Raw genomic sequence first — 17,325 nt, forward strand, 5'->3', positions numbered from 1 at the left:
TGAAACTTCTCCTCCTTTTCTGCCTGAAAGCTTATTAGGAGACGAGTGCGCGCAGGGCTCCTGTTTATTTACTAAATACACACACGTTACAGACCTTGAAATCCAACAGCAGGGATTGATATTATCCAAAGATTTATGAACATACAAATTAACATGCTTATCAATTATCACAATTTTCTCCATTGTGAGATATAAAAGTGTCTTATCGTAGCGTTCGTATGTATATGCATTATAACGCCTCAGCGCATGAGCGAAGTTACGATATCTTCATAACGACAACATACGTAATATGCATCCAGCAGCATACATGTTGCTGTCATAGACAACTGCCTGTAAACGTTTTGTTCAAGTTCTAACGTTCTAAACAGCGTAATTTGTAATGAAAGCCGCTTTATTTGTGTGGCTCTTTCGGCGTCATGTTTATTTTTTCGGAGACAGCAGTAAGCTCCTCCTGCCCCTCCACATGGAATGTGCATCCAGATTCACTCCGTTTGGAGGGGTTTGAAGCCCTCCGCCTACCCCTCTGCCTCACACCAAAAAGAGAATTGAGACACCCCTCTGTCTCTCGTGCCCGCGCAAAACGGAGGGGAAGGGGTAAGGGGAAGGACCAAGGGGTAGAATTGAGATTCAGCCTTGAGCTCAGGTGCCTCCTGTTTCCACTAATCATCTTTGAGATGTTTGTACAGCTTAATTGTCGTACGCCTGTGGTAAATTCAGTTGTTTGGGCATGATTTGGAAAGACACACACCTGTCTATGTATAAGGTCCCACAGTTGACAGTCAGAGCACAAACCAAGCATGAAGTCAAAGGAAATGTCTGTAGACCTCTGAGACAGGATTGTCTGGAGGCACAAATCTGGGGAAGGGTACAAAAACATTTCTGCTGCTTTGAAGGTCCCAGTGAGCACAGTGGCCTCCATCATCTGTAAATGGAAGACGTTCAGATCCACCAGGGCCCTTCCGAGAGCTGGCTGCCCGTCTAAACTGAGCGATCAGGGGAGAAGGACCTTTGTCAGGGAGGTGACCAAGAACCTGATGGTCACTCTGTCAGCGCTCCAGCATTCCTCTGTTGAGAGAGGAGAACCTTCCAGAAGGACAACCATCTCTGCAGCAATCCACCAATCAGGCCTGTATGGTAGACTGGCCAGACCCACCTGGAATTTGACAAAAGGCACCTGAAGGACACTCAGACCAGGAAAAACAAAATTCAAGGCAAAAATTGAACTCTTTGGTGTCATGTTTAGAGGAAACCAGGCACCATCCTTACAGTGAAGCATGGTGGTGGTAGCATCATGCTGTGGGGATGTTTTTCAGCAGCAGGAACTGGGAGACTAGTCAGGATTGAGGGAAAGATGAATGCAGCAATGTACAGAGACATCCTGGATGAAAACCTGCTCCAGAGCGCTCTTGGCCTCAGACTGGGGCCACGGTTCATCTTTCAGCAGGACAATAACCCTAAGCACACAGCCAAGATATCAAAGGAGTGGCTTCAGGACAACTCTGTGAATGTCCTTGAGTGGCCCAGCCAGAGCCCAGACCTGAATCCGATTGAACTTCTCTGGAGAGATCTGAAAATGGCTGTGCACCGACGCTCCCCATCCAACCTGATGGAGTTTGAGAGGTGCTGCAAAGTGGAATGGACCAAACTGCCCAAAGATGTGTGCACCAAGATTGTGGCATCATATTCAAGAAGACTTGAGGCTGTAATTGCTGCCAAAGGTGCATCAACAGAGTATTGAGCAAAGTCTGTGAATACTAATGGACATGGGATTTCTTTTTTTTGTTTTTTTTTTACAATAAATTTGCAACTTTTTCATGTTGTCATTATGGGGTGTTGTGAGTACAATTTTGAGAGGAAAAATGAATTGACTCCATTTTTGAATGAGGTTGTAACATGACAAAACAGTCAAGCGCTGTGAATACTTTCTGAATGCACCGTATCAGCTGCTCTGGCAGAATGGACACTGCCTTTACATCAGAGGGTTTAATTCCATCAACATCTTGACAAAAGCTCTGCAGCTTAAAGTTTGCTTCTTATCTCAACATCACTGTCATTTCTGTATTTTCCTGAGAATAAGCCATGGTATTTTTATGAATTTGGGAATTTGAATTTTCAATTTATTTTTCATTTATATAGCGCCAAATCACAAAAAAAAGGATCCACAAAACAAAATGAAAATCTAGCAATCTAAATACACTCCAACACTGCACAAAATTCTTACATTAATTAGCTGATTAAAAAAAATCAAAGACTTTATTTGGTTGTGTTCTAATATGGTCCATGTCCAGCTGATGTTCTCTGTTGTTCCGACTGCATCAAATTACATCCAGTATGTTGTTCATCTCATGTTTATGTGTTCCTCTGGATTAGTTTTGGAGTTCAAGTCACCCACAGGGAAACACCGTGTTCCACATACAGAAAATGTGGGACTTATCCTCCATAAATATAGTATGTTAATAAACTGAAAAGGTTAAAGTTGGACTAGTTTACTCTGTTTTCTTCTTTTTGTGTCTCAGATAAAGCAGGCAGAGCTAGAGGCTTTCAGACAGCAGCTGGTGGAAGTAGAAAAACAGAGAGACGAACACACTGATGCCATCAACAAACTCAAACAGGTAACGAAGTGAAAGCTTTTGGCCCTGCCACACCTGAATGATTAACCTGCGTATGCCGACAGCCCCGTTTCCACCCAGTGGTTCAGGTTGGTACTGCACAGTGTGGTGCGGGTCATAAACAGAGTAATTGAATGAGTGGAGCGCTGTGACTCTTTAAAATTTTAAAGTGCCGTTGCTGTCATCTGATCAGGCCTGAAGTAACGAAGTGAAAGCTAAAGAACGTTTGGAAACAAATTCAAGCGGGTAATGAAGTGAAAGCTGAAGAACGTATGGAAACAAACTCAAGTAACAAAGTGAAAGCGAAAGACCTTTTGGAAACAAACTCAAACAAGTAACAAAGTGAAACCTAAAGACCTTTTGGAAACAAACTCAAACAGGTAACGAAGTGAAAGCTGAAGAACGTATGGAAACAAACTCAAACAAGTAACAAAGTGAAAGCTAAAGACCTTTTGGAAACAAACTCAAACAGGTAACGAAGTGACAGCTGAAGAACATATGGAAACAAACTTAAACAAGTAACGAGGTGAAAGCTAAAGAACGTTTGGAAACTCAAACAAGTTACAAAGTGAAAGCTATAGAATATTTGGAAACAAAGTCAAACAGATAATGAAGTGAAAGCTAAAGAACGTTTGGAAACTTTAACAAGTAACAAAGTGAAATCAAAAGAATGTTTGGAAACAAACTCAAACGGGTAATGAAGTGAAAGCTAAAGAACATTTGGAAACAAACTCAAAGGAGTAATGAAGTGAAAACTAAAGAACGTTTGGAAACAAACTCAAAGGAGTAATGAAGTGAAAACTAAAGAACGTTTGGAAACAAACTCAAAGGAGTAATGAAGTGAAAACTAAAGAACGTTTGGAAACAAACTCAAAGGAGTAATGAAGTGAAAGCTAAAGAACGTTTGGAAACAAACTCAAAGGAGTAATGGAGTGAAAGCTAAAGAACGTTTGGAAACAAACTCAAAGGAGTAATGAAGTGAAAGCTAAAGAACGTTTGGAAACAAACTCAAAGGAGTAATGAAGTGAAAGCTAAAGAACGTTTGGAAACAAACTCAAAGGAGTAATGAAGTGAAAGCTAAAGAACGTTTGGAAACAAAGTCAAACAGGTAACAAAGTGAAAGTTAAAGAACATTTGGAAACAAACTCAAAGCAGTAACGAAGTGAAAGCTAAAGAACGTTTGGAAACAAACTCAAAGCAGTAACGAAGTGAAAGCTAAAGAACATATGGAAACAAACTCAAACAAGTAAAGTGAAAGCTAAAGACCTTTCGCAAACAAACTCAAACAGGTAATGAAGTGAAAGCTAAAGAACGTTTGGAAACAAACTCAAAGGAGTAATGAAGTGAAAGCTAAAGAACGTTTGGAAACAAACTCAAAGGAGTAATGAAGTGAAAGCTAAAGAACGTTTGGAAACAAACTCAAAGGAGTAATGAAGTGAAAGCTAAAGAACGTTTGGAAACAAAGTCAAACAGGTAACAAAGTGAAAGTTAAAGAACATTTGGAAACAAACTCAAAGCAGTAACGAAGTGAAAGCTAAAGAACGTTTGGAAACAAACTCAAAGCAGTAACGAAGTGAAAGCTAAAGAACATATGGAAACAAACTCAAACAAGTAAAGTGAAAGCTAAAGACCTTTCGCAAACAAACTCAAACAGGTAATGAAGTGAAAGCTAAAGAACGTTTGGAAGCAAAGTCAAACAGGTAATGAAGTGAAAGCTAAAGAACGTTTGGAAACAAAGTCAAACGGGTAACGAAGTGAACGCTAAAGAATGTTTAGAAACAAACTCAAACGAGTAACAGAGTCAAAGCTAAAGAATGTTTAGAAATTGCTTGAGGTCAGTTAATAGGAAATGTTCAACAATCAGTGGAACTTAACTCAAAACATTTTATTTTTGACCAGTATTCCTTAACCCTTTAATGGTCAACTCAGCCGTTTGGTAGAACATATTGATCTACTACATTCCGTTAAAAAATGTGAGGATATTATAGGGTTAAAAAGTACTTACTCAGATAATTTAGTGAATTGTTTAAAAAAAAATAAGGGCCTAGCAGGTGAGAAAGCCCGGCAGAGTTCTTAACCTGAGACTGATGTATAGGAATGGGTATTGAGAGCCGGTTTTGGAGGGTGTTTGTCGGGAAAATGATCATTTCTCTACATTGATTGCAGACCCTACAGCAGGTCTGTAATCAACCGCTTGTGCAGCACGGCTCCGCTTTGAAGCTTGAACCAACAAAGCAGTACTTCGACCTGCTGCTTTGTTGGTTCTCTGATTCCCTGCTTTTCAGAGGAGGGTGTTTGTCGGGAAAATGATCATTTCTGTACGTTGATTGTAGACCCTGCAGCGGGTCTGTAATCAACCGCTTCTGCGCGGCTCTGCTTTGAAGCTTGAACCAACAAAGAAGTACTCCGACCTGCTGCTTTGTTGGTTCTCTGATTCCCTGCTTTTCAGAAGCATCGAGTCCGCTCCTTAACCCCTCTCAAAGCCTTTTAAAAATGTCAATCATGAGTCACTTTTGTGCGGAAAGTCACTAACTGGGACTCTTGTCTTGTTGTAGGCAAGACACGAGAATCGTCTGTTCCGTTTGTACCGCTCCAAACGCTGCATTGCTCTCTGCCGAGTCAAGTTAGATTCTGGCCAGAATTCAAAGTGAATCGCCCTTTTAAATCAAATTACACCTCTTTCCAAGCGTTGCAACACAGACAACAAACTACAACAGACGAAAACAGTTTTTTTTCCTCCCAAAATGAGATGTCCTCTTTATGAATGACATTGATGCTGACGTGCAGCCAGCTGAGCTCAGCTCAGAGGTATGGAGTGATATTCATACTATTAATGTCTGAAAGGAAATGCTTTTGACAAAAACTACATATTTTGTTTATTTTTATTGATGCCTAGAGATCAAGGATCCAGTGACCAAGTTCATATTTATTTACTTTAAGACTCAATAAAATATTGTTGACATAGAAAACCTGTAAAGCCTACTTTTAGTACACAGAAAATTCACAGGAGGTATTGATACGGGAATTGCTAAAGAATTTGATCAATACGCGGAATCAATAATGTCATCAATAACGATAAAATATTACCAATACCCATCCCTACTGATGTACCAGGTTCAGGTTCACAGGACCACAGAAACTCCACCACAGTGTGGTGCCAGTTCACTCATCACTCATATGCAACTGCTTATCCGGGATCGGGTCACGGGGGCAACAGCTCCAGCAGGGGACCTCAGACTTTCCTTTTCTGGGCCACATTGACCACCTTTGACTGGGGGGATCCTGAGGTGTTCACAGGCCAGTGTGGAGATATAATCTCTCCACCTAGTCCTGGGTCTTCCCCGAGGTCTCTTCCCAGATGGACGTGCCTGGAACACCTCCCTAGGGAGGTCCCCAGGAGGCATCCTTAACAGATGCCCGAACCACCTCAGCTGGCTCCTTTCAACGCGAAGGAGCAGCGATTCTACTCCGAGCTCCCTACGGATGACCAGGCTTCTCACCCTATCTCTAAGGGAGACACCAGCCACCCTCCTGAGGAAACCCATTTCGGCTGCTTGTACCCGCAATCTAGTTCTTTCGGTCATGACCCAACCCTCATGATCATAGGTGAGAGTAGGAACAAAGCTTGACCAGTAGATGGACAGCTTCACCTTTTGGCTCAGCTCCCTTTTTGTCACAGTACGGTAGAGCAAATGCAGCGCTGCCCCTGCTGCACCGATTCTGCTGCACCAACATGCTTTGGTGTTGGTTTCAATTCAGGAGACAAGGTGAGAAGGTCTGACATCCAGAACCACTTCAGGCAGGAGCAGCTGGGTTGTCCTTGAAAAGGCTTCCTAGACAACTGCTTTACATGGTTTTGTTTTTGGGGACATGCAGGTGGGGCGACACCCTGAGGTAGAACCAGAAGATCCTGGAGGTTTCTATATCCAGTTTACCTGGGAGTCATTGGGTCCCCCTTGGGAGAAGCTGGAGCCTGATATTTGACTAGGGCTGATGCCACCATGAGCTAGGTACATGGTGGCAGATGAATGAGTGCACAGATTTTCCCATGAGGAACACTTGATAATCAATCAACAGATTGGTATTCTGTCATGACAAAACAGGATTTTAGAAACTTTTTCAGATGTAGTAAACTCAGTCCAGGGTTGGAGCACATTCGACTGCAGTTCCAGTCTGGAGTCTTCTTGACAATGACACAAGCAGCTTCGTGGGGCTGAATTTTGTCATTTTCTTCCATTCTTGCAGGGGTGGTGGCCAAGTGGTTAATGCGCTTGGTTTCAGTGCAGAAGGTTCCGGGTTTAAATCCCACCCCTGCCACATTTCTCCATGTAATGTGGAGTTGCGTCAGGAAGGGCATCCGGCGTAAAACCTATGCCAATTCAACATGCAGATCCTCCTTGGATTTGCTGTGGTGACCCCGAGTGCAAACAAGGGAGCAGCCGAAGGGACTTACTTCACTGTAGCTTTTCTCAAACGTAGTCCTGTTTTTAAAGGAGTTCATCTGTGGCCTATTGTTTTGGGTCTCTGAGGCTTCATTCGTTGAAAGTCCAGCTTTCGTGTGATCCAAGAGGGCATTGATGTATTTGTCTCTTCCTGTACCGTCTTTGCTTTCTGCTGAGGGTTTGAAGGTGAACCTTTTGCCCACTCTGAGGTGCTCTGAGTGCAAGTTCAGCTCTCCTCTTCATTTCACTTGCTCTTGATGAGTCCTCCTTCACCTGCTTGTCCACAGTGCAGTGCTGCCACCACCAGACTCCACAGGTGGCCTGGAGGACTGGTATCATACAGATTATGTGATTTTTGTTTTACAGCAGCCCATCACATCAGAGATTCTTCTTTCTCACAGTCTTGATCTTCAGAGGAGCTTTCATGTGCCGTATTGGGTCCTGATCTCAGACTGTCCTGCTGAGAAGCTTCCTTTAGGTCACTTGAACATGAAGTCCAGATCAAGCTTGAGTCTCTGCTCGAGTTGTCTGGAAGCTCAGACAGAGTGACCATGGATTTCTTGGTCCCATCCTGACTGAGGTCCTGGTCTCCTGATGTGGCTCATTGGCATAGTTCCAAAGACCTTCTGTTTTTAATGTGGTACAGTTCTGGGAAGTTTGAACAAACTGGCAGATCAGTTGCCACAAGAGAAATAAATGACCTCTTGCTGAGTTAATGAAACTGTTTTATTTTCATTTTGTCTCAACAGGAGATCAAAGACACTGTGGACGGTCAGAGGATTTTGGAGAAGAAAGGAAGCGCAGCGGTAAGTCAAGTCCTGGTTTCAAGAACAGAAGGGTGGACTGCAGTCAGTTTGACCGGTAATTTCAAGAGCAGCTATGCACGTAGAAATGCACCATATCTGAGAGGTGGATAAAATTGGGTTCATTTACTCAGATTGTGTTCGCTTGCTCCATACTTGGCAAAATCACTGTCGGGTCCGTGGCCTGCTCTGACCTGCAGGTAGCACAAGATGGCCTGTAGCTGTGATGTGTCGGCAAGTCCACACAGGTGCTGATCAGGCTCAAGTCAGACAGAGAGTGCCACAGCGTCAAGTGAAGCCGAGGAAGACCGATGTCTGAACTGAAGACTGAGAGGAGCTAGCTTGAGAACTGGGCAGAACCGGCAAGAGCCCTGAAAATTGCGACTCTTAGAAAGTGTAGTTAGAATCTGTGCGATGGACAACAAAACAGTGTTTGGACACGTGATCCGGGACATGCTTTAATTTATCCGCCTGTTGTCCTTAGACCTGGTTGTCGGCCGGGGACCCAGACTGACAAAGTTGATGAGTGAGGTGGGTTTGAGGAGGTTTACACCAGTGTCCATCGTCACATGAAAACCCAGAAGTTAGGATTCAGGGACTTCAGGACAAGTGCGCATTTGTTACTGACATTGCAGTCCACTGTCAGACCGACACTGGACCGCAGGGTGGAGCAACCCACCATCCTAAATCCCATCACGCCCCTGTGCTCGGCCAGTGGATGACACGCTGTGAACTCCACACGTAAAGCATTGCATTGTGGGAGGAAAAAAGTCATGACACATTGATTAAGACTGAGGCGTGTTTTTTTTTTTTTTTTTGTGAAATAAATTGCTGCCTGTTTCTGCAGCTGAAGGATTTAAAGCGACAGCTGCAGCTGGAGAGGAAACGAGCCGACAAACTGCAGGAGAGGCTTCAGGAAATCCTCACCAACAGCAAGACCAGAACAGGTACAAAGACCACCTCCAGAGTCCCCGGCCGTCCACTTTAAACAGATCAGGGAATTTTCACCAACAAAAAGACCAGAACAGGTACAAAGACCATGTCCAGAGTCCCCGACCGTCCACTTTAAACAGATCAGGGAATCCTCACCAACCAAAAGACCAGAACGGGTACAAACCCAATTCCAATGAAGTTGGGACATTGTGTGAAATGTAAATAAAACCAGAATACAATGATTTGCAAATCCTCTTCAACCTATATTCAGTAATGATCAAACCGATAGACTTTTTGGATTTTGTGCAAATATTTGCTCATTTTGAAATGGATGCCTGCAACACGTTTCAAAAAAGCTGGGACAGGGGCAAGAAAGGCCTGGGAAAGTTGATGAATGCTCACAGAACACCTGTTTGGAACATTTCACAGGTGAATGGTTTAATTGGAAACACGTGAGTGTCATGATTGGGTATAAAAGGAGCATCCCCAAAACGCTCAGCCGTTCACAAGCAAAAATGGGGTGAGAATCACCACTTTGTGAACAACTGAGTAAAAAAATAGTCCAACAGTTTAAGAACAATGTTTCCCAACGTTCATTTGCAAGGAATGTAGCGATTCCATCATCTACAGTACTTAATATAATCAGAAGATTCAGAGAATCTGGAGAACTTTCTACATGTAAGTGGCAAGGCGGAAAACCAACATTGAATGCCCGTGACCTTCGATCCCTCAAGCGGCACTGCATTAAAAACCGACATCGTGTAAAGGATCTTACCGCGTGTGTTCAGGAACACTTCAGAAAACCATTGTCAGTTAACACAGTTTGTCGCTACATCTACAAGTGCAAGTTAAAACTCTACCATGCAAAGTGAAAGCCAGAAACACTGCCACCTTCTCTGGGCTGAGCTCATTTGAAATGGACAGACGCAACGATGAGTCCACATTTCAAATTGTTTTTGGAAATCCAGACAAAAGAGGAAAAAGACCATCCAGATTGTTACCAGCACAAAGTTCAAAAGCCAGCATCTGTGATGGTATGGGGGTGTGTTAGTGCCCATGGCATTGGCAACTTACACATCTGTGATGGCATCATCAATGCTGAAAGGTACATCCAGGTTTTGGAGCAACACATGCTGCCATCCAAGCAGTGTCTTTTTCAGAGACGCCCCTGCTTATCTCAGCAAGACGATGCCAAGCCACATTCTGCACGTGTTTCAACAGAGTGGCTTCGTAGTAAAAGAGTGCGGGTACTAGACTGGCCTGCCTGCAGTCCAGACCTGTCGCCCATTGAAAATGTGTGGCGCATTTTGAAGCGCAATATATGACAATGGAGACCCCGGATTGTTGAACAACTGAATTCGTACATCAAGCAAGAATGGGAAAGAATTCCACCTACAAAGCTTCAACAAATTGTGTCCTCAGTTCCCAAACACTTATTGATTTAATAGGAACGGTGGTGTAACACAGTGGTAAACATACCACTGTCCCAACTTTTTTGAAATGTGTTGCAGGCATCCATTTCAAAATGAGCAAATATTTGCACAAAAACAAAAAAGTCTATCAGTTTGAACATTAAATATCTTGCCTTTGTGGTGCATTCAATTGACTATAGGTTAAAGAGGATTTGCAAATCATTGTATTCTGTTTTTATTTACATTTCACACAGTGTCCCAACTTGGAATTTTTTCTCAAATTGGAATTGGGGTTGTACAAAGACCACCTCCAGGGTCCCTGATCATCCACTTTAAACAAATCAGGGAATCCTCACCAACACAAAGACCAGAACAGGTACAAAGACCACCTTCAGAGTCCCCAACTGTCCACTTTAAACAGATCAAGTGAATCCTCACCCACAGCAAGACTAGAACAGATACAAAAACCACCTCCAGAGTCCCAGACTGCCCACTTTCAACAGATCAGGGAATCCTCACAAATAAAAAGACCAGAACAGGTACAAAAACCACCTCCAGACTCCCCGACTGCCCACTTTAAACAGATCAGGGAATCCTCACCAACAAAAAGACCAGAACAGGTACAAAGTCCACCTCCAGAGTCCCCGACCATCCACTTTAAACAGATCAGGGAATCCTCACCCACACCAGAACAGGTACAACGACCACCTCCAGAGTCCCCGACCATCCACTTTAAACAGATCAGGGAATCCTCACCCACACCAGAACAGGTACAACGACCACCTCGAGAGTCCTCGACCATCCACTTTAAACAGATTCAGTCAACCTTAAATGATAAAACTACAACATACAACTCTTTGACCTGAAGTTAAGTGTGTTTGATCATCATCCAGTCAGTGAACAACGATATAAAAAAATGTAAGTTGGACTTTCTAAATCCAGGTTTGCGTTACAGTATCTCTTCTTTTTTAGATGTCTTTTTTAGTGAATTGACAAATGAGTTTAAAATGATCTTTCCTTGGCAGCAGAATATTTCATTTATCTCATTTCTGCTCCCCTGATGTCATCACACTTCAAATTCAGCTCATTTCTCTTTTTTCAGGTTGTTTTTCCGGCAGTGTTTTCCTTTTTGTGCTTCATTATACCTAAAAAAAAAAAAAAAAAAAAAAAAAAAAGTGGGTGGGGTGGCGCAGGATGTGACATCACACCTGTGGTCAGTGTTTGTGCTCTTTGGAGGAATGAACATGATTCACCCATGTTTATTTATTTCTTTGTGAAAACTGATGCATGACCGATGAGCAGCCAGCAGAGGGCGATGTTTAACCAAGAGCATTCATGAATCGATTCAAAGGCAGCAGAAACGTTTGTTTTCAGAAAAACATATTTAAACTTTTAGAATTTGTGAAATGACAGGAATGAAACCCTGAACCTTAAATGTTGTCGGCTGTCGGTTCAGGACGATCAGTGTTCCAGATCAGTCCTTCAGGTGTTGTGAAGTTCCTTTCGTGTCCTTTCAGGTCTGGAGGAACTGGTTCTGTCAGAGATCAACAGTCCCAGTCGGACTCAGCAGACCGGTGATTCCTCTTCTGTCTCCTCCTTCTCCTACAAGGACATGATGAAGGAGCCACAGCCCACCAATCAGGGCAAGGTGGGCGGAGCTATCAGTGTCAGAGCCACGTGTTTGTGCGGCACAGAGATCATGACCTCTGTAAAGCAGTAAAGTAAAGCAGTTTGACAGCTTCAGTGCTGTGTGAAAGTCCTCGGCACCCATGCAGACCAGATTCAAAGTTTTTAATTATTCTAGAGGAGGTGATGGTCTAGTGGTTAAGCGTTGGGCTTGGTTCACTAAGGGCCCTTGGGCAAGGTCCTTAATCCCCTAGTTGCTCCCGGTGTCTAGTGGGCACCTTGTATGGCAGCAGCCTGACATCAGGGTGAATGTGAGGCATTATTGTAAAGCACTTTGAGCGTCTGATGCAGATGGAAAAGCGTTATAAAAACGCAGTCCATTTACCATTTATTCCAGACAAACTACTGAAATGAAGGAATTGAAATCTGAAATGTTTCAGCGTGAAAATGTAAAATAATCCAGCCTTGGTTCGTGAGCATGTTTTAACAATTTGAAACTGTTGTTTTTTTTTTTTTGTTTGTTTGTTTGTTTGTTTTTTTTGCCTTCTGGTTGTATTTTTGTACTCTTTCTGCTCCAGACTCTGGATTTGGACTTTGTTTGTCTTTCATGGTGCATTATAGTTTAATTTGAAGTGTGCAGACTGAGTCGTGACTTTGTCACCCGGAGGACGCTGTGCATCAGCACTTCAGCACCCCGTGGTGACCTGTGGTGCTCACAGACCGCCACAGGTCACCACCACAGATATCAAACTAAATGTCCTTCTCCTTAATGGTTGCTGCCCTCCAATGGAAGTAGGTGATACAGGAAGTCCCAGGCAAGGCAGGAATCCTCTTTGGGTTTTCAGATTATCTCGGTGGGATTTGTGTGCAGGCCCAAGGTCACCTTCAGGTTCCAAGCTGCCGTTTTAACATTTGTTTTTGTTCTCTTTTGGTATTCAGTAGTTCTGAGTGCTAGAAACTACAGAATATTGCATTAAAACCTGTAATTGCAAAAACACGCATGAATTTTGGATTTTTTTTTCTTTTTGTTTTATTTCACTTTATTTTTCAAGTCTGGTGGAGGAAGTCCTCAGTCACAGCGTCCCGCAGAGCTTTCTGATGACGAGGTGGGCGAACTGTTCCAGCGACTCGCTGAGGTGCAGCAAGAAAAATGGATGCTGGAGGAGAAGGTGAGCAGAAATTCACGCACATTTATTGTTCCAGAGCTGAAATCCAACCTTTTTTTTTTTTTTTTACTCAAATTAACAAAGTTCACAGATTCAACACCAAAACCAAATTTGCATCATCACACCGTGAAAATCAATAAGAAAAGCAATCAAACAGATTATACACTCAAAAAACTCAAAATGTTCCATAAAAGAACGTATAAATATGCATCCACGATAAACAGATTTAAAAGATTCCACAGGGTTTGACCTCACATCCACTGGCAGATTATTCTGTATGAGTGCGGAAAGGAAAAACTCCACATCATCTTCACCTCAGGAACGCTGAGTACTGTATATTCCGGGGTATAAGTTGCAGGGTTATTTTGCTAGCTTGGGAGGCCTTGTGTTATATCCTGAAAACTCACAGGGGGCACGCAAGTGAACACAAGACCCTGAAGTATTTCATAAAATCTACTCTCCACTCTGAGGAGGCCACAGTGGTGTGACGGGGTCATATTTCAAAGTTCAATCACAGAAATTTAATGCTCTTTATCGAGGTGAACCAGAAAACGATACAATGTAATAACTGACACGGTGTATCAGCATCCACCACGGACGGGATCAGTCAAATCACTGCAGTGTTGCACAAAAAAGGGTACTGTCTCTCTCTGCAAATGAAAGATTAATGCTGAAGCAAGTCTTCCTAAAATTAAAATGAAGAGTCACAGTGTTAACTGAATTTAGAGAGGTGACCATCTTAGAAACCTGGAAGACATCCAACCTTGTGCAGCAGTCAGACAAACCTCCAGCTTATCAAGTCCGTGACGCAGCATCGTGAGCAGCTGTGTACATCACCATGTCATCAGCATAGCCGTGATGGCCAGTCACATGACTTCATATAGTCTGTCTAAGACCCCCAACAAAGAGGAGAAAAAGGCGTGGACCCAACACAGGTTTTTGTGGCACCCCACTCTTCACTTCAGAAAACTCCCCATTATAATGAACCCTCTGCTGTCAACCTGATCAGTCATAGCTCAGACCAGAAATCCAAAGTAATATTTCAGCAGTCATCTTTGTTGAAGGCTGCAGTTAAATCCAGTAACAGTAAGACAGACGTAGGATCATAGGCAGCACCAAGCGGTCCACAGTCTCCGCAGGATGATGTGCTCCAAACACAGACTGCCTCCTGCTTGTGTCCATAAAAAGACCCGCATAAATTAAATAAAAAGGCCAAAGTGTCTGGAAAAGACTTTGACTCCTGTTGGACCTGTTTTGTTGTTCTTGTTGGCGTTGAGAGATTTGAGTGACAGCAGTGTGATCTGGTTCTTCAGGTCAAACATCTGGAGGTGAGCTGCTCATCCATGGCTGAAGACATTTGCAAGAAGAGCACCATCATAGAGACGTACGTGATGGACAGCCGCAGAGGTCAGTATACACACACACACACACACAGCTGTTGCATGGTAACAAGATCTGAAATGCACATTTGTATTTTTCTTGTTCCTGTTTCTGTGACCGTCGCTGTGTGAGTCACAGCTCTGACCGTGAAGAAAATGAGTTTTAATATAACGTTATTGTTGTGGGAATCCCTCAGTGGCCTGTTAATCAATTCCTGGATGGGTTGGTTGATGTGGAGATGACTGAGCAGGTCCAGTCTGGACATACACTGTTTGACAGATGCTGCACATGGTTGCTGCTTGGACCTGCTGCAACCTTCATCCACCTTCACAGCCGTTGGGTTACAAGCCATCACCTCCTCCACCTGATCTGCTGTTGAAGACTTCTTTCACCAGACACACAAAGTCCCCACTGTATTTCACCCCAACAGGCAGTCCCTGTTTGATCCATTACCCAGGTGTCACGACATGGGCAAGGGGTTGGATTTAGAGACACCCTTTAATATAACAGCAGTGAGAAGGTAACACAAGTGGTCATATAGGACTAGTGCCACACACTACCAGTAGGTGAAAAACTACCTCAGGGACCACAGACCAGCAACCCAACCAGACATTGCACCCTCCAGGACCCCAGTCTGAAGACCAGACAGGACCCCATTCTCACCGCCCCACAGGACCCCAGTCTCAACATCCCACAGGACCCCAGTCTCAATATCCCACAGGACTCCAGCCTGAAGACCAGACAGGACCCTAGCCTGAAGACCAGACAGGACCCCAGTCTCAACACCAGACAGGCAGCTGTCCAGTGCCTACCAGGGACAGCCCACAGGAATGCGACACCCCATAACGGCCAGAAGCGGGCCCCAACAGTCCAAAGGCACCCCCATCCCCACCCAGCACACCTTCACCATGGTCCCACCATTGTTTCCTAAACTTCAGTGTACTGTAAAAATGTAAAATCTTACCAATTAAATTCTTCAAATTTCTAGTCAAACTATCAAATCTACACTTAATCTGAGACACAGTCAGTTAAAAAGTAAAACTTCAGTTAAATACTAGGACTTGGTTTAAACAATAAAGCTTAGAAGTGAAAGTCTTGGAAAAGAGTTTAGAGTTGTATCTGAGATTAAACTTTTTTTGACTCTAAGATTTTTAAGGTGCTGTTCTTTATGAATAAACTGAAAATAAGTTTTGTCAGCTGATTTCAAGAGATCTTCAGTGAATTGTCACTTCTTCCACCGATTGAGGTTTTACAGTTTAAAACACCTGATTGAAGACCTGATGATTGTCATGTAATCAATTGATAGAGCAGATGATGGTGACGAATGAATCAATTAATAAGTGGCTCTGATAACGACGATAGGATACGGGAAGCGGTTAATCGGTGGGAGGAGGACGCCGTTTTGCGTGTTCTCTGCGGCGTCACTGCGGCTCTTTCACTTTCTAGGTTTAATGATGTCAATCTGTTCATTCAGTGAACGCTGGTCGAGGATTTTAGGAAACACTAACGGAACCAAAGTTATTTCTTTTTAGTCCTGTGTCTTCAGTGGGGAAATTAAATTTCTCGCTCTGTGGTTTTAATATTGCACGTTTATTCCCTGTCTCTCTTATTACATTTGAACTCGCTCCCGCTCCTTTGAAGCCTTGCCGCGGCTATATTTAGCTTCTTGACTCTGTTACTATGGTGGTGATGCTGTCTGAGCTTGTCAAATCCATGAATTTATTTTTAAATTAAAAATGCTCTAAAATAACATCACTGCAGATGACAGCGCTTGGCTTCTTCCTCCATGCAGCTGTTCACTTCAGGATCCTTCAGAGGGTTCTCATTCATCCCAGAGGTTTTCTCACTGTGGTTCTTCATTATTGGTCCGTTGGGTTGTCACTCTGAATGCGTTCGGTTGTTGTATTTGAAAACCGTCTGATCAGTGAAACTCGACTAACCCTGACTACCACAGCAGTAGTCACGCTGTTGTCATGGTTACAGACGCACAGCAGGGACCTGGAAACTCTGAACTTGACCAAAGCATCACATTTGTGTGAAACGCCACGTTGATCCCATGCAAGGATCCTCCAAATGACTCAGCTCATCATAAGGCTCTGACCTCACCAACTATCTGGAGAAGATGGAGGAGGCGCCCCCGTTACGCCCGGCCAAGGACACGCCCACATTTTGCCTGGCTACAGCAAATAGATAGTTACTTTGGAGAGGTGGGGATGGACTGGTGCTGGTGGTCTCCCTGGATGGGTGCCATCTAGGAACCAGGGTGCTTCTCCAGTGTGGTGGATGCAGTGGTACCAAGCCCCAACCTCCCGTCCTCTTAAATGAGGCAAAGGCAGTAGTGGAACATCTTGTAGTTCCTTGTTTGGCCACTTGTGGCTGACTCCAGAAGTGAGTTTCTCCCCAAAGAAGCTCATGTTATATTCTTCAGCTTCACAACACAAACAAACATGTTTACAGCCTAGTACAAAAACAGTTTTGGGGTGTCTGTTGCTAGTCTCCCCTTCCATGACAGCTATGTGTTGGGGGTGGGGTGTGATGGTCTAGTGGTAAAGCATGGGGCTTGAGATCAGATGATCCTCTGTTCATCCCCTACCAGCAGACTGGAAAATCACTAAGGGCCCCTGGGCAATGTCCTTAATCCCCAAGTTGTTCCTGGTGTGTAGTGAGTGCCTTGTATGGCAGCAGCCTGACGTGTGTGTGTGGGGGGGGGGCATCAGTGTAAAGTGCTTTGAGCTTCTGATTCAGATAGAAAAGCTCTGTGAAATTGCAGTCCCTTTTTTTGGTAAGTCATCAGTTTATTTAAAGGGGAACAGAAATTCCCACAGGTTATTTATAGCATGAATAAACACAAAAAATGTGTTCTTTTGATAGTTCAAGAAACCCTAAAGAGCATAAAACATCTACAAAAAACCTTGTTTTAGTCGTGGTCTGAGAGGCTTTGATGACCGGCTGCC

General features: G+C 43.6%; 1 protein-coding gene across 1 annotated transcript in view; it reads left to right on the forward strand.

Moving 5' to 3' along the window:
- The window catches only part of gripap1 (GRIP1 associated protein 1), a 47,612-nt gene that overhangs the window by 19,918 nt on the left and 10,369 nt on the right, over positions 1-17,325 (forward strand). Inside the window, exons 3-8 of the mRNA XM_034171449.1 lie at positions 2,477-2,612; positions 7,801-7,857; positions 8,702-8,801; positions 11,717-11,847; positions 12,878-12,994; positions 14,305-14,398. Coding sequence (XP_034027340.1) covers positions 2,477-2,612; positions 7,801-7,857; positions 8,702-8,801; positions 11,717-11,847; positions 12,878-12,994; positions 14,305-14,398 — 635 coding nt within the window. The remainder of the gene's footprint in view (positions 1-2,476; positions 2,613-7,800; positions 7,858-8,701; positions 8,802-11,716; positions 11,848-12,877; positions 12,995-14,304; positions 14,399-17,325) is intronic.

This window comes from Thalassophryne amazonica, chromosome 6, assembly GCF_902500255.1.
Source record: "Thalassophryne amazonica chromosome 6, fThaAma1.1, whole genome shotgun sequence".
NCBI lineage: Eukaryota > Metazoa > Chordata > Actinopteri > Batrachoidiformes > Batrachoididae > Thalassophryne > Thalassophryne amazonica.